Source organism: Armigeres subalbatus, chromosome 1, assembly GCF_024139115.2.
Source record: "Armigeres subalbatus isolate Guangzhou_Male chromosome 1, GZ_Asu_2, whole genome shotgun sequence".
Taxonomy (NCBI): Eukaryota; Metazoa; Arthropoda; class Insecta; order Diptera; family Culicidae; genus Armigeres; species Armigeres subalbatus.
Window position 1 is genome coordinate 251002072 of NC_085139.1, and position 21988 is coordinate 251024059.

At 40.9% G+C, this 21988-nt stretch overlaps 1 protein-coding gene across 8 annotated transcripts in view; it reads right to left on the reverse strand.

The window, feature by feature from the left end:
* Nucleotides 1–21988, reverse strand: part of LOC134206597 (uncharacterized) — a 403645-nt gene that overhangs the window by 121888 nt on the left and 259769 nt on the right. For all 8 annotated transcript variants that reach the window (XM_062682326.1, XM_062682324.1, XM_062682327.1 and 5 more), the window contains exon 2: nucleotides 6088–6327. In XM_062682326.1, coding sequence (XP_062538310.1) covers nucleotides 6088–6327 — 240 coding nt within the window. The remainder of the gene's footprint in view (nucleotides 1–6087; nucleotides 6328–21988) is intronic.

Below are 21988 nucleotides of genomic sequence, written 5' to 3' on the forward strand. Positions count from 1 at the left end.
AGACACCAGTCACTTGCAGCAGTGGATTGCTGGTTATTTTCTGCACTACCGATGGTAGAGTACCGATTAACACTCCGGGTATTATCCACGAAAAAACCGCACGACCAACACTGGATCGGAAACTTGATCCCTCGCACTCGAAGAAAATGATCTTATCACCCATAAAACAGGTAGGACCTCTAGCTTTCGTGATTTATCAAGCTCTACTGCCTTATGCCTCCCACTCGTAGATTGCCTTCCCTATCAGACGACACGACAGTAACTCTCCGAGTACCGTTTTTGCTGTTTCCCCCACTTCACCACCACTTCACCCACCAATCACCCATCTCTTGGCGCAGTTCATTTGCGCGCCTTTATCGACTGCCCACGCGTAGGCATGCTAAATGACCGTTGGGCTTACGGGTCTAACTGCATAAACCTAGTCCCTCATTAAGGAACCTAGAGCACCGGTATTATCGACTGCGACGATCTATGGTAGCATTCCATACCCGCGTCAGATCACACCTACAGCAAATATAAATGAGTCTTATTGTCGGAAAATTGATGACTTCTCGTTCAGTCCACTGTGGAAGGGAGATAACATTCCACAAACTAGCGTCAACGCGGCAAACCTTCAACTCATGTGTACCGATTCCACTGCCGCCAGCCGAGACGTTGACAACACGATCCGTAGGGTCACTTCCAGGAACTTCGGCGATTCCGCCGGTCATTCCAGTAACGATTGCCTCTACGATTCCGCTTACTTTTCCGCACCGCAAGACGTTGCCCGTTTCCCAGTGGAAACTAAAAAAATATGCTGGGACTGACCATGGTCTAGAGCTCAATGAGTTTCTGACACACGTTGAACAATTAGCCATTTCAGAACACGCCACTGAATCCGATTTATTCGATTCGGCAATTCACCTCCTTGACGGACCGGCACTTGGGTGGTACACCTCAAGAAGGAACCAGCAGTCCCTAATAGATTGGCCGCATCTATGCGAGGAACTAAGGAAGGAGTTCAGACATCCTGATTTGGATTCAGTCCTTAGAACGAAAATTTATCAGACTCGCCAACAGAAAGGGGAGTCGTTTCAACAGTACTTTCTCCAAATGAGTAAGCTTTTTCGAGCTATGTGTACTCCACTGACCGAGCCCGAAAAGGTGGAAGTTTTGAAGACCAACCTTCGCTATGATGGGCGGAAAGCTTTAGTGGGGAAGCGGGTTTCCACCCTTCAAGACATAATGTCCATCGGGAAAGATCTCGATGCGACAGATTTCTCGGCATTCACGAAAGTGTTTGGCTCGACTAAAAGAGAAACTTGCGCGATTAACACCAATGGGGTAAATTCATCTACTACCAGAACATTTTTTAATCGACAACTGCAGAATGATTCAACAAGGAATCAAAATACCCAGAAAAGCTCGAAGTTTGTTTCAAATAACTCAAAAACAGAAAACAAAGCACAATATAAAATAAATTCACCTGAAAAGGGGGTGGGAATGGCAAGTCGTCCGAAGAAGCCAAAGCCATGTAGCAATAAGGCAAACTTTTTAACTAGATTGGTTGCAGAATATACTCCTCCTAGTGAATTTGAGTGCTTTAATTGTGGGGACGATCATGAGCTGGCAAAATGCCCCGTCCCACGTAGGGTGTTTTGTAGGAGGTGTGCCTTAAAAGGGTTTACCACTGAAAACTGTCCGTTCTGTAAAAGAAACTTCCAGTGGAAGCCCTACCCTCGTAACATTTCGGTTTCATGCTGGTTTTATAACACTCTTGAAGAGTAAATTATAGACTTCAAGAGAGTAATAAAACTTGATATGTTACTTGGGTAAAGCCGTAGGGATTTCCACAGGCGCAAACGGATGGAACCTCTGGTTCATGGTTGCCGGATTTATACCGTTTCTACGAGTGCAGATCAGACGACGTGGACAGTAACTCTCCGAGTCGTTTTTGCTGTTTCCTCCACTTCAGTTCAGTGCCTTCAGTCACCCACCAATCACCTATCTCTTGGCGCAGTTCATTTGCGCGCCTTTATCGACTGCCCACGCGTAGGCATCCAAAATGACCGTTGGGTTTACGCGTCTAACTGTATAGACCTAGTCCCTCATTTTCCGCACTCTAGTGAAAACAACAATCAAATGTTACCCGTCGGTAACAACATGAACCGTTTAAAACGTAATAACGGCCCTTTGATTACGCGTGTAGACTTCATGGCATATACACCAAGAAATTCTTGGATATCCTGAAACCGAACAGTTATTGAAGACATATCCAAATCAAATAGGACATAAACCAGTTTTTAAAAGAGATATCAGCCCTTTGGTTATGTATGTAGATCTCAAAGTCTTGGCTACGCGTGTAGACTCCAGGGAATTCTTGAATGACTTGGAATGGAACACTTGTTAAAAAGAAATGTTGAAAATACAAAACTGCTACTTAGTTCTTTGGGTGCCTTCTGATAGGTTTACTTTTGAATGACAATATTGCCTAAAATTATTTTTTCGTCACGTGTCGAAAAAAGAGGGCTGCAAAACGAAGTGACGTATGAAAAAGTTCCGTAAAAAAGGGGTTGAGTGTATTTAACTACATTTATTGTGTTTATTTGTCTTTCATATACCGTTTATTTATATGCGTAGTTTAAAATTAAAGCAACGCATATCAAATAAATGCACAAATTGTTTACTCTTCAGGCGAATAATTGGGAAGGTATATTTCTCTACTAGCTCAGATCGCTTCTCACGTTAGTTCCATGCTTCCAAATTGCGCGGAACAGTTTCCAAGTAACAGCATTTAATTGATGTTCTAAAACAATAAACAAATTCCGCTGAACAAATCGCATCGGATACCCAATCTTCTCTTTCTTAGACCCAATTTCCGTTCACTTGCTACTTTATTTCGTCTTGTTCAAACTTAGATCGGATCCGCAACTTCTTCTCGATTATCTCCTCTAACCGAAAAAAAACATACTTCAATTCGATTGTTCTTGCTGCTTCGGAACCGTATGATATCAATATTTACGTCAAAGCACGTTGTTGTGATAAGTGAAGATAATTGCTTGAATCCAAACGGTTTTGCTCGCATCATACCCCGATCAACCACCACTGCACTCGATTGTCGATGAACTTGAGAACGAATGTAAACAAAACACGTGTTTTTCGGGTTCTCAAGCCCACGCACAATGGTCGGATTCGTCAAATTTCACGACATAAATCGATAACTCGAAAACCATCAGTGCTAGAGTTTTGACGTCTTCAGAAGAAATGATCTACAAGAAGAGATCTATTTTTGGTGTAGGTGGTCATTAGGGTGGCCCTTCGGTGACATTTTTTTGGAAATGTATTTTTTTACTCTTTTGAGTTAGGAGTTCATATAATTCTACAAAGTTGTAGAGAATTTAATTCTAAGCATTTTGCTTAATATACATTTATTTTATCTCATATAGGTGATGTTTTATGACAAAAATGCTAAATTTAGATAGGGTGGTCCCGAAAAAATAGTTTTTAGCTTCCACTTTCATCAATTCAGAATATTTTCAAAAACTGTCTTAGCATCGCTTCACGGTCTTTGGATGGCGCATCTTTTGGTTACATAAGATGGTTGATAGCTTCATTTTCAAGCATATTATAAGCGTTTTTTCATGAAAAAGTGATATTTTTCTGAGCATTCTACTGCAGCTAGTAGCAAATATTAGCAAAAATTTCAATCGTAATCTGAAAGTATACATACAGGCCCATCAAATCCATGGTATTTCATTTGTCCATCTTTGTCCACTTTTGTTTGACGATAGTATTATTTTTGTACGAAAAATTAGGGTGAAACACATATATCATCTTTTGGATTTTCACAATATTTGGTAGAATAAAAGACAAGAACACCGTCTTTGACCAGAGGTCGTACAGACTGAACACTTAACACCTAGACAACTGACAGGACGCGTAACACCCAGTGGACCGGTGGAGAATTTTTCGATCACGAAAAGTTTCCTTCTTATCGAGGCAGGAATCGAGCCCACGCTCCATAGTCCATGCCTCTAGACGATTGACGGCGCTAACCGCAAGGCCACAAAGCCCACAAAGAATCGTTCTTTATCTAAAATATTTAAATCAACTCGCGTGGAAAAGAAGTCGAAAAAATCATTTTGACATTTTAACTACTGGAACGGTTTTTAAGGTGTTCTCATGAAATAAATGCTTAAAAGCGCTACTTTTGTGGCGAAATACAAAATCATAAAATTCAAGTTGGTTTTTCATGGCTAATTCGCAGAATAATTTCATTTTCACAGTTTCTAAGTGAGGGTCGCCAATACTACATGTGATTCCATGAACATTGATAATTGGTCCAGTAGTTCAAAAATTATGTTTTCAAAAAATATGTTTTCCAAAATCTTGATTTTTTCGACCACCCTGGATTGAAATCGGACAAAATTAAAAAGTGAGTTTATTTATTTTCGAAAACGAATGATTCTACCAAATATTGCGAAATCAGAGATATGGTATATGTGTTTCCCATGGAATAGCTGATTTTTCATACAAAAACTAATATGATTATCAAACAAAAGTGGACAAACATGGACAAATGAAATACCATGGATTTGATGGGCCTGCATGTATACTTTCAGATTACGATTGAAATTTTTGCTAATATTTGCTACTAGCTGCAGTAGAACGCTCAGAAAAATATCACTTTTTCATGAAAAAACGCTTATAATATGCTTGAAAATGAAGCTATCAACCATCTTATGTAACCAAAAGATGCGCCATCCAAAGACCGTGAAGCGATGCTAAGACAGTTTTTGAAAATATTCTGAATTGATGAAAGTGGAAGCTAAAACTATTTTTTTCGGGACCACCCTATCTAAATTTAGCATTTTTGTCATAACCTATATGAAACAAAATAAATGTATATTAAGCAAAAATGCTTAGTATTACATTCTCAACAACTTTGTAGAATTATATGAACTCCTAACTCAAAAGGGTAAAAAAATAAATTTCCAAAAAAAATTTCACCGAAGGTCCACCCTAATGACCACCTACACCGAAAATAGATCTCTTCTTGTAGATCATTTCTTCTGAAGACGTCAAAACTTTAGCACTGATGGTTTTCGAGTTATCGATTTATGTCCTGAAATTTAACGAATCCGACCATTGTGCCACGTCGTGATCGAAGAAAAGTTCTCACCGATTCGCGGCCAATTAGGTACACACTTAAGTAATTAAACAAACAGACCATCAGCACCAGTATCAGATGGCCTATTTTCCCATGCGCGGAGAGCTTGTTCGGTTTGCGGCTCTAACGAGCCGAGCGAGGGGATTCCCGCGTCGTGAAGGGGATCTTCAAGGGAGAACATAACGTGGATTTCGGTGTTTTTGTGGAAACAAACCGCGATCGTGGTAACCAGGTGGCATGCGATTTGAATGGAGGTCCTCGTGGCAACGACGACTTGGATTGTCTAATAATTCATCAATCATTTTCAAGAATAGGGTCTTTTTATGAAAGGAATTTTTTTAACAGTTTGAGTCGATTGAAGGGTTGAAATTTTGTTTAGATTGACAAATGGTGTTCTGCTGGACGGGAGAAAATCAGCCAATTTCTAAAAAGTAGGTGGTCAACTGCCTACGGCAGTTGAATCATAAATCATTACAAAACAAATGCTAATAGTTTTCCGCGATAACAACAACGGCGACGACGATGACGAAACTCGTGAGCTGTTGTTGTGTGACGAACGAAAGAAATTCGTTTGTATGTGGCGGGAGTTGCTTCTGAGAATAGTCGCGGAAGCGCGGACTTTCTCGAAAACAAAGCCGAAACCGCGTCGGGCACTGCACTTTCTATTTCGTCGTCGTCGTTTTGTTTTTATGACTCGTTTTCTCGCGGTAGTTGAAAGAATTTTCATTGGTTTGACGTTTGCTGGCGGTCACATCGTAAAGTGATGTAAATTGGACCGGTACTCGCCGGTTTCCCTTTCACTTTTTGTTTGATAGACAAATGTTTCACGATGATATTGTTTACGATTGGGCGATTCCAGAGAATGATGCAATGCTAATTGATTTATTATCGTTGGAAACATCTGGGTGAGCCTAATCATACTGGGAGAAGTCACTTACCGCAGAAGGGAATACCCTCGGGGATCCACTGGCCATTGTCGCAGACCCGCCGGGACGGTCCGAGCAGTTCGAAGCCCCGCTCGCAGGAGTAGGACGCGACGGCCCCGTTCGCCAGGCTGTCATCGGTGAACTGAACCGTGCTGTGAGCGGGTGCCCCGGGGAAGCTGCAGCTGGCGCCAGGGCCGGCATTTCCAGCTGCAACGACTGGCGATGCCACGGGGGGCGATTCTGTCGGTTCTTCTGCGGGAGAGAAAGAGAAATGGGGATTTGTTGATTACTTATTCTGTTCGAAGATTGATTGCAAATGATTTATGGAAACTGGAGAATTATTTGACATACATGAAGACATTCGATAATATTTGGTTTCGTGTAGATTGTACGGATTTCTTATTCGCAAAACATAATTATTTGCTCCAAGCCATTATAAATCTCATAATATGCGTTTTTAAAATCTCATATGCAGAATTCCCGATGTTTTCCTTAGGCTGAAATAGTTTCCAAAGCTTTCTGTATGTCTTAATATGGAATACTATAAAAATGTAAAACTTTTTTCATGTAACCGGAAATAACTCGAATTAAACTTCAAAAGTGAGGACTAAAAATATCAGAAACATGGTGAATTTTCTTTAACACTTAATTAGGCTGTCAACATCCTCGAAGTTATGATCCGTAAAGACCACAAGTGTCCATTTAATCAAATGACTTTGGTGAATTCAACATCCAAATGCGCTTATGATCTCCTCTGTCATCATAATTCACATAGATCTTTATGCGCGCATGGTTCCCATTCATTGTCCCGACCGACAAATTTGCTCGATGGTGGTAAAGATTAAGGCCATTAAAAGTCCATTATCGTCTCTTCTTATAGAAGAGATTCCCCGTCCGCATTTCTTCGTTGAAACGCACCTTCGTCGTCGTCGCCGTCGGAAAGCTTCAAAACGTTTTCGCTTAGCCATTTTGTATATGATCGCTTAATTTTCTTCGTCCGGTTGAAGAATTACCGCACATGTGAGGCAACCGACTACCATGGTTAATGTGTGGATGTGGATGATGACGAGGGTGTTGCCAGAGGTTAACCCGAAAAGCAACGGAAGCTTATCTCTGGTGATGGGGGCAGCTCTTAATTGAAAGGTGATGTGAAACCGTTTTTCCCGGGATTCGCAAGATGATCAACGAACAGTACAGTTATGAATGTCGGGACGCGGGTAATAAAGTTAAACAAAACTGTATCTAAGTTGTTTACTTTTGGAGGAGAATACTGTTCTAAGTTTTGTAGCTCGAGCTGACATAATGCATGATCTACTGAATTTAGGGACCTGAACTTCTCAAATTCGGAATGGTTGTCAACAAAACACGTCAGTTCAAATTATTCCATCTTTTTGACGTCAAATTCCAAAACCTTAAGCTACTTCGAGCTAATTAAACTTACTAAATCTTCATATGAAGTTGAAGCATCCTAAAGTAGATTGAGTTTTCCTGCATGAACATTAACTCAACCGGTTCGAAAATAAATTCATCACTTTCGTGGCTGGTGATATGCTGGTTCCAGAGACAGTGGCTACCGGGGAGCGACTTCCGCGGGGCCTTGATGGTGAGTATGAAGATTGTTTCATATATGTTATCTGGCGGCCAATTCTTCATAAATTGCCATGAAACGGAATTGAATGTTCCATGAAACAGTTTTCGACCGAGGTGGCCACTCCTGGAACCAGGAAGGGTCTTCTGAGTGAAAGTCATTCAGCCGTAAGCCATTTGGCCGAATTGCAATTAGGTTAAGCGTCATCTAGCCGAATTCCATTTGGCCGAAACGGTTATTAGCTTTGATCGTCACACGTCGTTTGTCCAAAGGAATATACGACCGAACTGGTCATTTGATCGACATAGTCTTTTGGTCAAATAGGTCATATGGTCGAGAGTGTCGTTTGGCGGTACGGGTCACTTCTCCGTTCGATTAACCCTTATGCGGCCAACAAAAAAAACACACGTCGATGGCCGACAGGGTACCCGTGTTCCACTAAATTGATATTCTCATAACTTCAACAATTTTCAACCGATTTGGATAATTTTGACAGTTTTGGAAACAGAAACTCATATACTTTTTATAATTAGCCTGTCTTGGTACAGTGATCACCACGTCACTATCCAAGCCGTTCCTGGGTGGACGTTAGGCAGAATAACAGCGATTTCAACAATGTTTGTTCTCTCATATGGCCCTCTGCTAATCTTCAGCTTCTATTCATTTCACACTTGCCGCTCGCTTGCGGTGTCAATCGAATCTGTATCTTCATTACTTTCATCTACTCCCTTTCGCTTTGAGTAGTATAATTATCACCGAAAAAAGCCAATAAATTAATTTCGATCATATACTTTTTGCCTATTGTCAAAGTTTACAGCATATGCCCATGGTTATACAAGAAATATTTGAAGTAAGGCTTAGGAGTCTACACGCGTAACCAAAGGCCATTCAGCCAGTTTCAAATATGCTACAAGCTCTTTGCGCTTCTTAGAATTGAAGGTGTTTACAGTATATGCTTCGGTAATGCAAAAATCCCTGAAATGAAGTCTTAGTCATCCGAGAAATCCCTGGAGTAAAGCCTAAAGATCTACTCGCGTAACCAAAGGCCTATTATGCAAATTCAAACACGGTACATGCTCTTTGTGGTACTTAGCATAGAATGCGTTCACAGTATATGTTCCGAGTCATCCAAGAAATCTCTGGAGTAAGGCCTTAAGGTCTACACTCGTAACCATGGGTCTATGGACTTGTCTCAAAAGTGGTACATGCTCTTTGCGCATCTTAAAATCAAATGTGATCACTACATATGTTCTGCGCAATCGAAGAAATCTCTCGGATAAGTCCTCTGGTGCCTTCATTGCATATGTTCATGGTCATCCAAGAAAACCCTGGAAAAGGCCTTCAGGTCTACACGCGTATCCAGAGATCTTTTAGATTGTTTCAAAACTGGTACATGCCCTTTGTGGTACATAGAATAGAACGCCTTTATTGCATATGTTCATGGTCATCCAAGAAAACCCTGGAAAAGGCCTTAAGATCTACACGCGTAACTAAAGATCTTTCAGATTTTTTCAAAAGTGTTACATGCCCTTTGTGGTACATAGAATAGATTGCGTCCATTGCATAGGTTCATGGTCATCCAAGAAAACCCTGGAATAGGACTTTAAATCTGCATGGGTACCCAGAGATCTTTTGGCTTGTTTCAAAAGTGGTACATGCCCTTTGTGGTACATAGAATAGAATACTCCATTGCATATGTTTATGGTCTTCCAAGAAAATGCTAAAATAGGCCTCAGGATCTTCACACGTAACCTTTCGGATTGTTTCAAAAGTGGCATATGCCCTTTTTGGTACATAGAATATACCGCTTTCATTGCATATGTTCATGGGTCTCCAAGAGAACAGCAAGAACTTCACGCGTAACCAGAGTTCCTTCGGCCTAGTTGAATAGTTATACATGCCATTTATAGTACGTAGAATAGAATGCACCCATTTTAAATGTTCATGATCATCCAAGAAAACCCTGAAGTAAGGCATTAGGATCTACACCAGAGATATATCAGCCTCCTGTTTTAAATTTGGTACATGCCTTTGGGGCCCATGAATAAAATGCGTTCATGGCATATGCTAATGGTCATCCTAGAAATTTATGGAGTTAGACTTCTAGGCTTACACGAATATCTAGAGGGTCTTTAAGGTCACTCCTTACGGAATCCAAGTTTCAAAGTGCTCGCGTTTTCGGGGGCACACCACTCGATACGGAAGCAACGCACAACTGTCATTTTTATTATTTCACGCATGCTGCGACGCAGCAAAGCTAAATCAACAAAAAATACAGTTGTGCGCCGCCTCCGTATCGATTGGTGTGCCCCCGAAAACGCGAGCACTTTGAAACTTGGATTCCGTGAGGAGTGGCCTTAATCTAATTTTAATATGGTACATGATCTTTGCGATATTAGCCCGTTTTTTCCCTCACGTTCTCGGCGTGAAGTTGTATCGTTCCAATTTATTTACATTTTGCATTTCCAAAGCATAGACTTCATATTAGTGATATCAATGAAGTTTGTATACTACCTGGAACCAACAACATCAAGACAACAATAACTATTTGGAATGCTAATATATCAAGATGAGGTTTCACATCTTGTTTATTCTTCAATAACTGTCCAGAGCTAATGACAACAACTTGAACTACTTGAAATGCAAACATATACCAATAGCCTTCCGTTCGTGGGTTGATCTACAGATCATTCCTATATGGAGTTCATAGACTACCTAGTACCATGGCAAAAACAAAAACTACATCGTACGTTCGATAACTGGAAGTCATTTAACTGCAATTCGATAGTTGCAACAGTTTTACAGTTATCGAACCGCTAAACTTCAAACCGATGACAGACTCAATGACAGCTGCATTGCGCTGCACATTTAGATGCACTTTTCTTGTATTTGACGTTCGATTGACAACCGTTTGACGTCTAGAAGGCATTGCAGTTATCGAACGGCATTCGATAACTGAAAAGTAAACATTTTGCAGTTATCGAACGGCTGCTGTACTAGTACTGCGTATATTCACTCAGATGAGGTTGACCTGATTTTGTCACTCCCAGATTTTGTCTACCCTGATTTTGCCTAACCCGATTTTATCACGTTTTCGACCCAATTTGCCGCAAACAATAAAGATTTTCATGAAATAACTTTCACTGCCTGTAGCTTATTATGAATCATTTATGAGTACCTGTTGATAAGTTTGTACGTCTCTTCGACAAAAAAAATACGGATTCCATTCACGTATTCTGCCTTGCCTTCATTACGGAGCCCACGACAATGAAAATAACTACTTAAAATACAAACATATACCAAGAAGGAGTCTCACAACTTGCTTATTTTCAAATAACTGCCTCTATTAAGGAGGTTGATCCATCGACCTTGACTCTATTTCATAGACTACCTGGAGCTCAAGACAACAACAAGAACTACGAACTATATCAAGATGGGGTCACAAAACTTGTTTATTCTTCGACAACTGCCTCCATTACGGAGATTGATCTAGAGAACTTCGGTGGGGTTTGATCCAACGAAACCAGTACGCTAGACAGGTGTTTTCCCTACTAAACTATGAAGGACCTCCGTCGTCCTCCGCAGCTTAGCGGGTACTGATGAAACCAAATTCACAGCACCGGGCATGTAGCCGAACTCTCGCAATACATTCTCAGAACTAACTCTCTCATATATGTTTTTGTACAATGCCAACCAAGTAGGATGAGTATTTAGTGTTATCTGGCTCCTACACACTTGCTTCATCACCAACGGCGTTCGATGAAGTAGGGTTGTGTGAGATTGGGCCAGTCAGATCCCAACTCGACCACATAAGCGAAGAGAGATCGCCTTTCGAGTTCAGTACATTCAAAGTTAATTGCCTATGTTCCGGGTATTGAGCCACCCGGAGTGGAAATTAATTACTATGTCTGAAACTCGATTATACATATGCACAACATGTAATAGATTAAGTTCGGAAAAGGTATTGGAGGAAAACCGCTACCTTCCATCCCTCCCAGTTGTTCTTCAATAATTGCATCCATTACGGAGGTTGATCCACCGACCTTGAACCTATGGAGTTCGTAGACTACCTGGAGCCCACGACAACAACAAGAGCTACATGGAATACAAACATATACCAAGAAAGGGTCACGCTACTTGTTTATTCTTCGATAACTGCCTCCATTACGGATATTGATCCGAAGATCTTGACTGTATGGAGTTCGTAGACTACCTGGAACTCACAACAACAACAAGAAATACATGAAATACAAACATATACCAAGAAGGGGTCACGCAACTTGTTTATTCTTCAATAACTGCCGCCATTACGGAGGTTGATCAACAGACCTTGAATCTATGGAGTTCGTAGACTACCTGGAGCCCACGTCAACAAGAACTACTTGGAATACAAACATATACCAAGAAGAGGTCACAAAACATGTTTATTCTTCAATAACTGCCTCCATTACGAAGATTGATCCACAGACCTTGACTCTATGGAGTTCGTAGACTACCTGGAACCAATGACAACAAGAACTACTTAGAATACAAACAAATACCATGAAGGCGTGACACAACTTGTTTATTCTTCAATAACTGCCTCCGTTACCAATGTCGAACCCCATACCTTGACTCTATGGAGTTCGTAGACTACCTGGAGTCCTCGACAACAACAAGAACTACTTGGAATACACACATATACCAAGAAGGGGTCACGCAACTTGTTTATTCTTCGATAACTGCCTCCATTATGGAGATAGATCCGAAGATATTGACTGTATGGAGTTCGTAGACTACCTGGCACTCACGACAACAACAAGAACTACATGAAATACAAACATATACCAAGAAGGGGTCACACAACTTGTTTTTTCTTCAATAACTGCCTCCATTACGGAGGTTGATCCACCGACCTTGAATCTATGGAGTTCGTAGACTACCTGGAGCCAACGACAACAACAAGAACTACTTGGAATACAAACATATATCAAGAAGGGGTCACACAACTTTTTTATTCTTCAAACGCTGCCTTCGTTACCGAGGTCGATCCCCAGACCTTGACTCTATGGAGTTCGTAGACTACCTGGAGTCCTCGACAACAACAAGAACTACTTGGAATATACACATATACCAAGAAGGGGTCACACAGCTTGTTTATTCTTCATTAACTGCCTCCATTACGGAGGTTGAACCACAGACCTTGAATTTTTGTAGTTTGTAGACTACCTGTAACCAATGACAACAACAAGAATTACTTGGAATACAAACAAATACCAAGAAGGGGTCACACAACTTGTTTATTCTTCAATAACTGCCTCCGTTACTGAGGTTGATCCACAGATCTTGACTCTATGGAGTTCGTAGACTACCTGGAGCCCACGACAACAACAAGAACTACTTTGAATACAAACATATACCAAAAAGGGGTCACGCAACTGGTTTATTCTTCGTTAACTGCCTCCATTACGGAGATTGATCCGAAGACCTTGACTGTATGGAGTTCGAAGACTACCTGGAATCAATGACAGCAACAAGAACTACTTGGAATGCAAACATGTTTTAAGAAAAGGTCATTGGATGACCAGGAACATATCCTGTGAAAGCATTATATGCTAAGCACCATAAAGAGCATGTACCGTTTTAAAATTTACACGATAGACCTTTGGTTACGTTAGCAGACCATAAGATCTTATTCCAGGGATTTTTTGGGTGACTTAGGCCTTACTCCAGGGGTTTTTGGAGACCCATAATGTATACTGTGAACACCGACTATTCTAAGAAGCGCAATGAGCATGTAATACATTCGAAACTGGTTGATAGTCCTTCGGTTACGTGTGTAGACTCTTAAGTCTTACTTCAAAGATTTCTTGTATAACCATGGACAAAAGCAGTGAATCTTGGCAAAAAGTATATGAGTTTCTGTTTCCAAAACTGTCAAAATTATCTAAATCGGTTGAAAATTGTTAAAGTTATGAAAATATCAATTTATGGGAACACGGGTACCCTGTTGGCCATCCACGTGGTAAAAAATCAGATGCCCCTTCCCACGTCCCTCCTCACTGTATCAACGTGATTTTCTCACAGAAGCTACATTTTATGGAGTTCTTAGATGTCACCGAGTTTCAGCTTTCAGCTATAAAAATTCATTGAAATATCACCACTTGAATTTGAAAAAGGAACACGGGTACCCCGTCGGCCGCATAAGGGTTAAAAAAGCAATTTAGCCGGTCATGCGGCCAAAAATGTCGTTTAGCCGAACAAGTGAATTGGGTTGTTTAGAAAAGAAAAATATGAGGTTTTGTATAGTTTAACCTAAAGAGCATGCTATCCTGATCTCCAACATATTCATATTTTTTTTTGTAAACCTTTTATTTACATTTTTGTGCTTTCAATCGATAGCAATAACATTCATAGAATGACATTTGGCCCATGCAGCACAATAACGAATTTTTAGTCCCATACAAATTTAAAATGCAAATTAAAAATAGTTCCGGGGCTCCAAAAATTCTGAAAAATTTTGGTTAGGCTCAGTTTTTTATGCAGATTCAGAATATGTAAAAACATATATACCCCTAAACAACGCAATTGTCGAAAACGATGTTTGGCCAAATTGGGAATTGGGTTGTTTAGCTCAGAAAAATATCGAGTTTTTTTGCAGTTTAATATAAAGAGCATGCTTTTCTGATCTCCGACATATTTTTATTTTGTTTGTAAACCTTTTATTTACATTTTTATACAGCAAACAATAAGCCATTTTAATCGATAGAATGACACTAACATTCATAGAATGACAGTTGGCCCATGCAGCATAAGAACAAATTTTTAGTTTCATAATTATTTAAAATGCAAATTAAAAATAGAGGCTCCAAAAACTCTGAAAAATTGGAGTTCGGCTCAGTTTTTTATGCATATTCAGAATATGTTAAAACATATATACCCCTAAACAACCCAATTTGGCCGAAAATATCGTTTGGTCGAAATAGTCGTTCAGCAGAAAGAGACAATTGGTCAAAAATGCCGTATGTCCAAAATATACAAAAAGGGCCATTTGGCCGAACGGGCCATACCGGCCGAAAATGTTGTTCGATCGATTTGGCCATTTAGCCGGAATTTTAGTTTGGCAGAAAGGGCCATTTGGACGAAAATGTCGTTTGGCCAAACAGGCCATTTGTTCGAAAAAATCATTCGGCGAATAGCTCGTTTGGGCGAAAAAACTTTTTGGGTTCGAAATGGACGCTCTACAGAAAGAGAGCGATAATACGGCCGATAATATCGTATGGTCGAAATGGTCGTCTCCAGTTAGCCTTGCGAGCAAAAGCGTAGGATTTCCAATCCGGAGATAGCGAGTTCGATTTTCGGTCCGGTCCAGGATGTTTTCGGGTGGGAAACATTATCGACTTCTTGGGCAACGAAAAGCATTCAAGCAATAACTGCGGAAATGCTAATAGAATACTAAGTTGAAGAGCAGGCGAAGTTTCAGTTGAAATGTAGAGTTATAGAAGAAAAAGAAGAAGAAGAAGAAAAATGGTCGTTTGACAGAAAAAGTCATTTGGTCATATGGCTGAAAATGTGAAAAGTGAGAAGTAGGAAATGAGAAGTGGGAAATGATCTGTTGGGAGCGGAGTCAGTGATCGTTGTTATGTGTTCTAAGCTGAGAAAGTTTGGCCTATTTTTCGTAGAACTTTAGGATTTCGTATATTCGGAGCACGACTTTTACATCTCCCTTAAAGGCGATTATCAGAGTGGAGCTCATAAATTCCTGCAGCGAGTTTAATATGGAATGCGCTGGTGGGGAAGCACACAAATATGGCTATGTAAGTCCTTGTCGGTGATCAAAATATTCCGTACTGAAGACCTGAGAAATATCGGGACACAGTGATCCACACCAGAAGTTAATAGCGGCCATGCTGACATGACACGCGGCAAATCTGCAGTGCTCTGCTGGATGATTTGCGGCTTAGCGCTGAAATTTTTTTGACGCGTCGGTGTTCGGCTCAGGTATCTCCCACCTCATTATTTCTGGCGTGAAGTGGATAGCATCAACTGGGGATTAGGATGAAGAAGAATCATAAAGTAGTTTCGTAGAGGATGCTTAGTGAATGAACAGGATAGAATGTTTGCTACTAAAACAACATACTTGTTGTAAACAAGCTTATGCACGACCAAATCAAGGCATATTTGAGTTGCTGTAACTTCAGGTGCATTAGCATTCCTCAAGTGCCCGCCATCACAGAGGAGTCCACCGAGAGACAAGGGTGTCTTCAGCCATTTCAATTGGGCATCTTCCCGATGGATTTAATTTCTGCTTTGTTACTTTGCGTGCCGAGATAATGCATGGTCAGCTGCCACCAAATCTGCTTTCGAACAGAGGAGAAGTTCTTCTTGATGAAATGATGATAAAACGGCACAACGTCTGGTCTTACCAGTTATGAAGCATTGGAAAAGAGGTGTAGCTGGATCCTTGGTGCATCGGCATATGAAACGATACGATACTATTGCATGGCAACTGCTCGATAGTCGTCGACAGTAACCGTGGAAGGCAAGTCAGAATCGAGGAAGGCGAGGTACGATCTACCTTCCGAGATGAATTCGGGTAGTAGTGCAGGCATAAATTTCTTTGCATCAATTTTCTTCAGCGAAATCCTTCGGCGAAATCGAGAAGAAATCGGATAATATGACCTTGCTCGACTTGATTAGATGGAGAGATGAATTTCAGCGGTCCCCATGTTTGTCGACGTAGGTTGAGATAGCTGCTGTACAGTCGCTGTACATTCGACGAGCTGACATGCCGATGGAAATCCTCGACCAGTATTCAGCTCCTGTGTTGATTTCCGCTTCATCGGAATTAAATCGAATAACCGTTTGAATAGCCCCTTCCGCAAAACCACCACCGCCGTGTGAACCTTGAAATAAATATTCGAATGTTGGGTCACATTGTTTAATTCGGCAGATAGTATAGGGTCCGGCAATTGAACTACTTCATCAGACTTTTCATGCTGCCCACGGAACTGACCACACATGCAATGATTTCGAGTCATTTGGGACAAAAAATCAAGACATTTGGTTGGAATGCGGCCGGGTTATTAACGTTGCAGACGTACTGCACAAGTGGTCCTTCTCCCTACTTATGGGACTTTATAAGAACAAGATGTGTATTAGCTGTCAGGCCATGTTTTATGCATATTTTGACAGACAGCAATGATTTTTCAATACACTCAAGAAAAAAAGTACCCAGCGTTGAGTTTTTTAACCCGTAAATGCCCAGGACGAACTTTTAATTTTGAAAACCATATATCTCTGAGGTTTTTAGAGGTTTTTATTCGGAATTTTCACTAAAATCAAGGGGAATAGTTGTACTTTTAGGCACATGCAAACTCTCTCCTCCGGACCCTCCCCCCTTTTTATGGTTGAGAAAACTAGGCGGCCCAAAAGCGTAATTTTAGGCAGTGATATATGAAACTGGTCATATTTGGAGATTTAATAGTCTGCTTAACAGCCCGTTAATGGAAAATAAATAAATAAATAAATATGCACAGAGCTATTCAATATGATTCAATTGTATGAGATTTGTGCAAATAATGTAACAAAAACTTTTTTAAGGCCTCTAATACATCTGGCAGATTGTGGTGAAGTTGCTCTGAATATATTAAAATTGCATGTGCCTGAAGCATGAACTTATAGTGTTCCAACAAGTCCATATAAGTCCCTAGAGCCCGTGCGAATGTTTCACCATTGAATTATGTCCAACTCAGATGTTCTAGGTTCTCCAAAATGTCCGGAAGTAGAGTTCAATTGGTCTAGCAGGTCAACTACGCCTGATATCAAACCGCAGCGACCCGGCATGTCCTGTCCATGTAAGTCCTAAGAGCCCATGCGAATGCTTCATCATTCAAATAAGTCCAATTCAGATGTTCTAGGTCCTCCAAGTTGTTCTGAAGTTGAGGTCAATTGGTCTACTAGGTCAACAACACCTGGTAAAAACAAAAAGCAACCCAACTTGCCCATGTAAGTCTATTGAATCCTAGCGAATGTTTCGCTATTTAAATAAGTCCAAAGTAGATGTTATAGATCCACGTCAACCACACCTGGTACCAATCCGAAAGCAACCCAACATGTCCATACAAGTCTCTGAAGCTCTTAGGAATGATTGGCAATTCAAATCGGGACCAAGTAGATGTTCTAAGTTCTTCAAGTTGTCCTGAAGTTCAGATCATTTGATCCACCAGGTCAACTAGGCCTGGTGCCAAACTTATAGGAATCCAGCATGTCTATGTAAGTCCCTAGAGCCTTTGTGAAAGCTTTATTAGTCAAATAAGTCCAAAATACACGTAAGGCAGCGTAATATGCCGAAGATCAGGCTTACAAGGAGGATTTTCAAGATTTTTACAAAACACACATAAAGTATTCAGAACTTTATTGCTTTATTTTTTATTCCATCATAACAAATTTATAAACGAAATAACTCTTGGCGACTGTGGAGAACTTAATTGAAAATCAAGTCGTTTTCGGCCGTTGCAGTCTTGTAAAGCAGCAAAAACAAGTTTACTTCAGCATCCGACGGTTTCGGTAATTTAGTTTACTTTTTTCATGGATTTGAAGCTTGTTTCGTTGTTAGAATGATAGTGTTACACACTAATGTAGTCTATTCAATAGAAAAATGGCGCCCGCTTCGGTACATAGGTTACAGTTATTTTGCGTGGCACTGTATTGGAGGTGGCTTTTTCCACCGGGCAGCAGGGACTATGTCCAAGGGCTTGACGATCCCTCCCCAGGCCATCTGCGAGTTGTGGCGCCTGCCTAGTATGTGGTGGGGTTTGACAGTGGGCCCTGTTTTTTTTTTTTTTTTTTTTTACAAGGGAGATGCATTTACACACTAACCCAGTACACGTGCATTGTAGTTGCCAAACTACCACACGGAAGTGTACTGGAGTGTCGGACTCGACCATACCGGTAATACCGACTAAACTCCCTTGGGCTCCACCATCGATTCCCCCAGGAACTACCTCGCAGTACTACTTCTGAGGGGACGGCAGTACTAAGCGTACTCGCTCATTATCGCTCACACAGGCACTCGTCCCACGCGAGACTGACTTGGGTGCTCGCACACCATTCGCTCCATTTGAGTCTTACTTGGATGCTCTCCCGGGCGCTCCGCTACCATGCCTCGAGGTGTCAATAGCGGTAACTGCCTGGGCCTACAGATATTACGCTACGACACTCCTACCTCAGCACGAGCAGATCAATCACACCACTGCCGAAGCAGACCACACGCTACCCTGCCGAAGCAGGGACTCTCCCCATGCACCACATGTGCACAACTGTAGGTGTGTGGGTACAACCCACTGCTACCCTGCCGCCGCACAGTGATGCCACTCCATTCAAAACACGGAAAAGTCTTTTCAATCACTTTTTGTCAACCGATTTTCTCGCAACAGGTTGCATTCGATGCGGAATATTGTCTCATTGTTTCCTATTGAAAATTGGCCGGATAAGGCTATGGGCTCAAAAGCTGTGGACAAAATACATTTTTTTCATACAAAAAACGGGTAAAACCTCATCAATCATTTGTTTGGCACTAATGCTCAACCGACTCGCTCGCAACAAACTACATTCAAAGCAGAATCCTGTTCCATTGTTTGTTATTGAAAATTTGGTCAGATCGGAAAATGAGATCAGAAGTTATGGCCAAAATACTAATTTCATTATTACAATACAAAATCACTTTTTTTGGCACTTATGTGAATCCGATTTGCTTGCAACAAGTTGCGTTCGGCGAGAAATTGTATTATGCATATAAACAAATATGAAAAATAAGACCTATCCACATATTTGTGTTATTTTTACCTTTTCTTACATATTTCTTAATTTTTTTGAACGAACGAGAAAGGCACCATCACCGATTATTTAGGGTTTTTGTGCTTGAGATTGCTACGAAGCTTTTTTTAAGACAGTGATATATAAAACTTATCATATACATATGACGATTTTATGACCCTGAAATAAGCCTTAAGATCTGAGGGAAGGGTTTTCCGTTAAAAAAGCACGTGGTATCCCTCTCTGAGAGAGAAAATTGCCCAATTCAGCCCGCCAGAATGACGTTGTCAGTGTCGCCAAAATTATTTCATCATTATGCAGTTTACAATTGCTTTAGAATTTGCCGTAAACGGAGAACAATGGGGAAGAAATTTATCACTCATGCATGCATGCATGCAGTGTTTCGGCGAGAGAACAGCAGCAACGCCGACCAATCACGCAATGAGCAGATCAAAATAAACAAACTCCAGCTGGTTTTGGAAAATGAAAACATGAGCCATGAAAAGCATTTGTGTAATAACAGTAGTGCTGATATAAATAAGAAAAATAAGACAAACAAGACAAATGAGACAAATAAGACAAATAAGATAGCCATAATAAATAAGACAAATAAAATTAGTTCCTCCAGGAATTCCTCTGGAAGTTCCTCAGCAAATTTCTCCGGAAGTCCCCCCCCCCCCTGAATTCCTTCGGAAGTTTCTACGGGAATTCTTCCAGGAGTTCCTAAGAAAGTTCCTCCAGGAATTTCTCCGGGAGATCTTCCAGAAATTCCTTCGGAAGTTCTTCCTGAAATTCCTTCGGAAGTTCTTCCAGAAATTCTCCAGGAATTCCTTTGGAAGTTCCTCCAGGAATTCCTTTGGAAGTTCCTCCAGGAATTCCTTTGGAAGTTCCTCCAGGAATTCCTTTGGAAGTTCCTCCAGGAATTCCTTTGGAAGTTCCTCCAGGAATTCCTTTGGAAGTTCCTCCAGGAATTCCTTTGGAAGTTCCTCCAGGAATTCCTTCGGAAGTTCCTCCAGGAATTCCTTCGGAAGTTCCTCCAGGAATTTCTTCGAAAGTTCCTCCAGGAATTCCTTCGGAAGTTCCTCCAGGAATTCCTTCGGAAGTTCCTCCAGGAAATCCTTCGGAATTTCATCCAATAATTCCTCCGGAAGTTCCTCCAGGAATTCCTTCGGAAGTTCCTCTAGGAATTCCTCCGGAAGTTCCTCCAGGAATTCCTCCGGAAGTTCCTCCAGGAATTCCTCCGGAAGTTCCTCCAGGAATTCCTCTTCCGGAAGTTCCTTCTGAAATTCCTCCGGAAGTTGCTTTTTGGAAAGCTTTGGAAGTTATTTCTGGAATTCATCTGGAAGTTCCTCTTGGAACTCCTCCGAAAGTTCTTCCTAGAACTCCTCCTTTTGGAGTTCCTGCGGAAGTTGCTTCGGAAAATCTGAAGTTCTTCCAGGAATCCTTCTGGAAGTTCCTCTAGGAATTCCTGGTAGACCAATTGATACGAACTCCTACACAGTTTGAAAATTTTTGAACTTCTGGTTTAGATGAGGTGCGAATCATATACGCGAGCTCGACGGACGTGTATGGACATGACTAGTCAATGTCAGATTTTGATCTGTTAAACCAATTGTTCCAAACTTCACAATAGTTTGGACAACCTAGAACATCTGGTTTGGGTATAAGTGAAACGAAATTTGTAAGCGTGGTGTCTACGGACATGTATTAACATGAATGTATGATATCATGTTTGTATCGAGCGCAGTTGACCTTGTAGACCGATTGATTCCAGAACATTTTGGGTAGCTCATAACATCTGGTTTGGATATAACAGAGTTGCAAATCACACATATAGGCTCTACGAACTTGTATGAACATGACTGGTTGATGTCAAAGTTATATTGAGCGCAGTTGACTTGATAGACTCCAGAGCAGTATGGAGTACTTCGAACATCTGATATTGGTATAACTGAGTTCCAAATCGTATGCATGGGCTCTACTGACTTGTATGGACATCTTATTGCTGTCAGATTTGTACCGAGCGCAGTTGACCTGGTAGACCAATTGATCCAAACTCCAGAACAGTTTGGAGAACCTGAAACATCTGGTATGGGTATAACTGTGCTGTAAATCATATGCGTGGGCTCTAAGGACTTGTGTGGACATGATTAGTTGATTTCAGATAGCTATCAAGCTCAGTTGACTTGGTAGACCAATTGATCCAAACTCCTAAACAGTTTGGAGATCCTAGAACATCTGATTTGGGCAAAACTGAGTAGAATATCATTCCCCTGGCCTCTATTGACCTATATGGACATGACGGGTTTCCATTGGCGCGGGTTTCCGTAGTTTTCATCGTCAACATTTGCATATCATCTTTCATTACTATAGAGGTCATTTTGGAGTCGCTAGGGATGTACAGAAGAAACATTTTGTTGACACATAGTATAGTCAATGCTAGAATAGTGTTATAAAACATTTTTTGAACCTGTAAGTTCCGACTGAAGAATGTCATGTAAATCGAAATTTACTATGTTTTGAATAAAA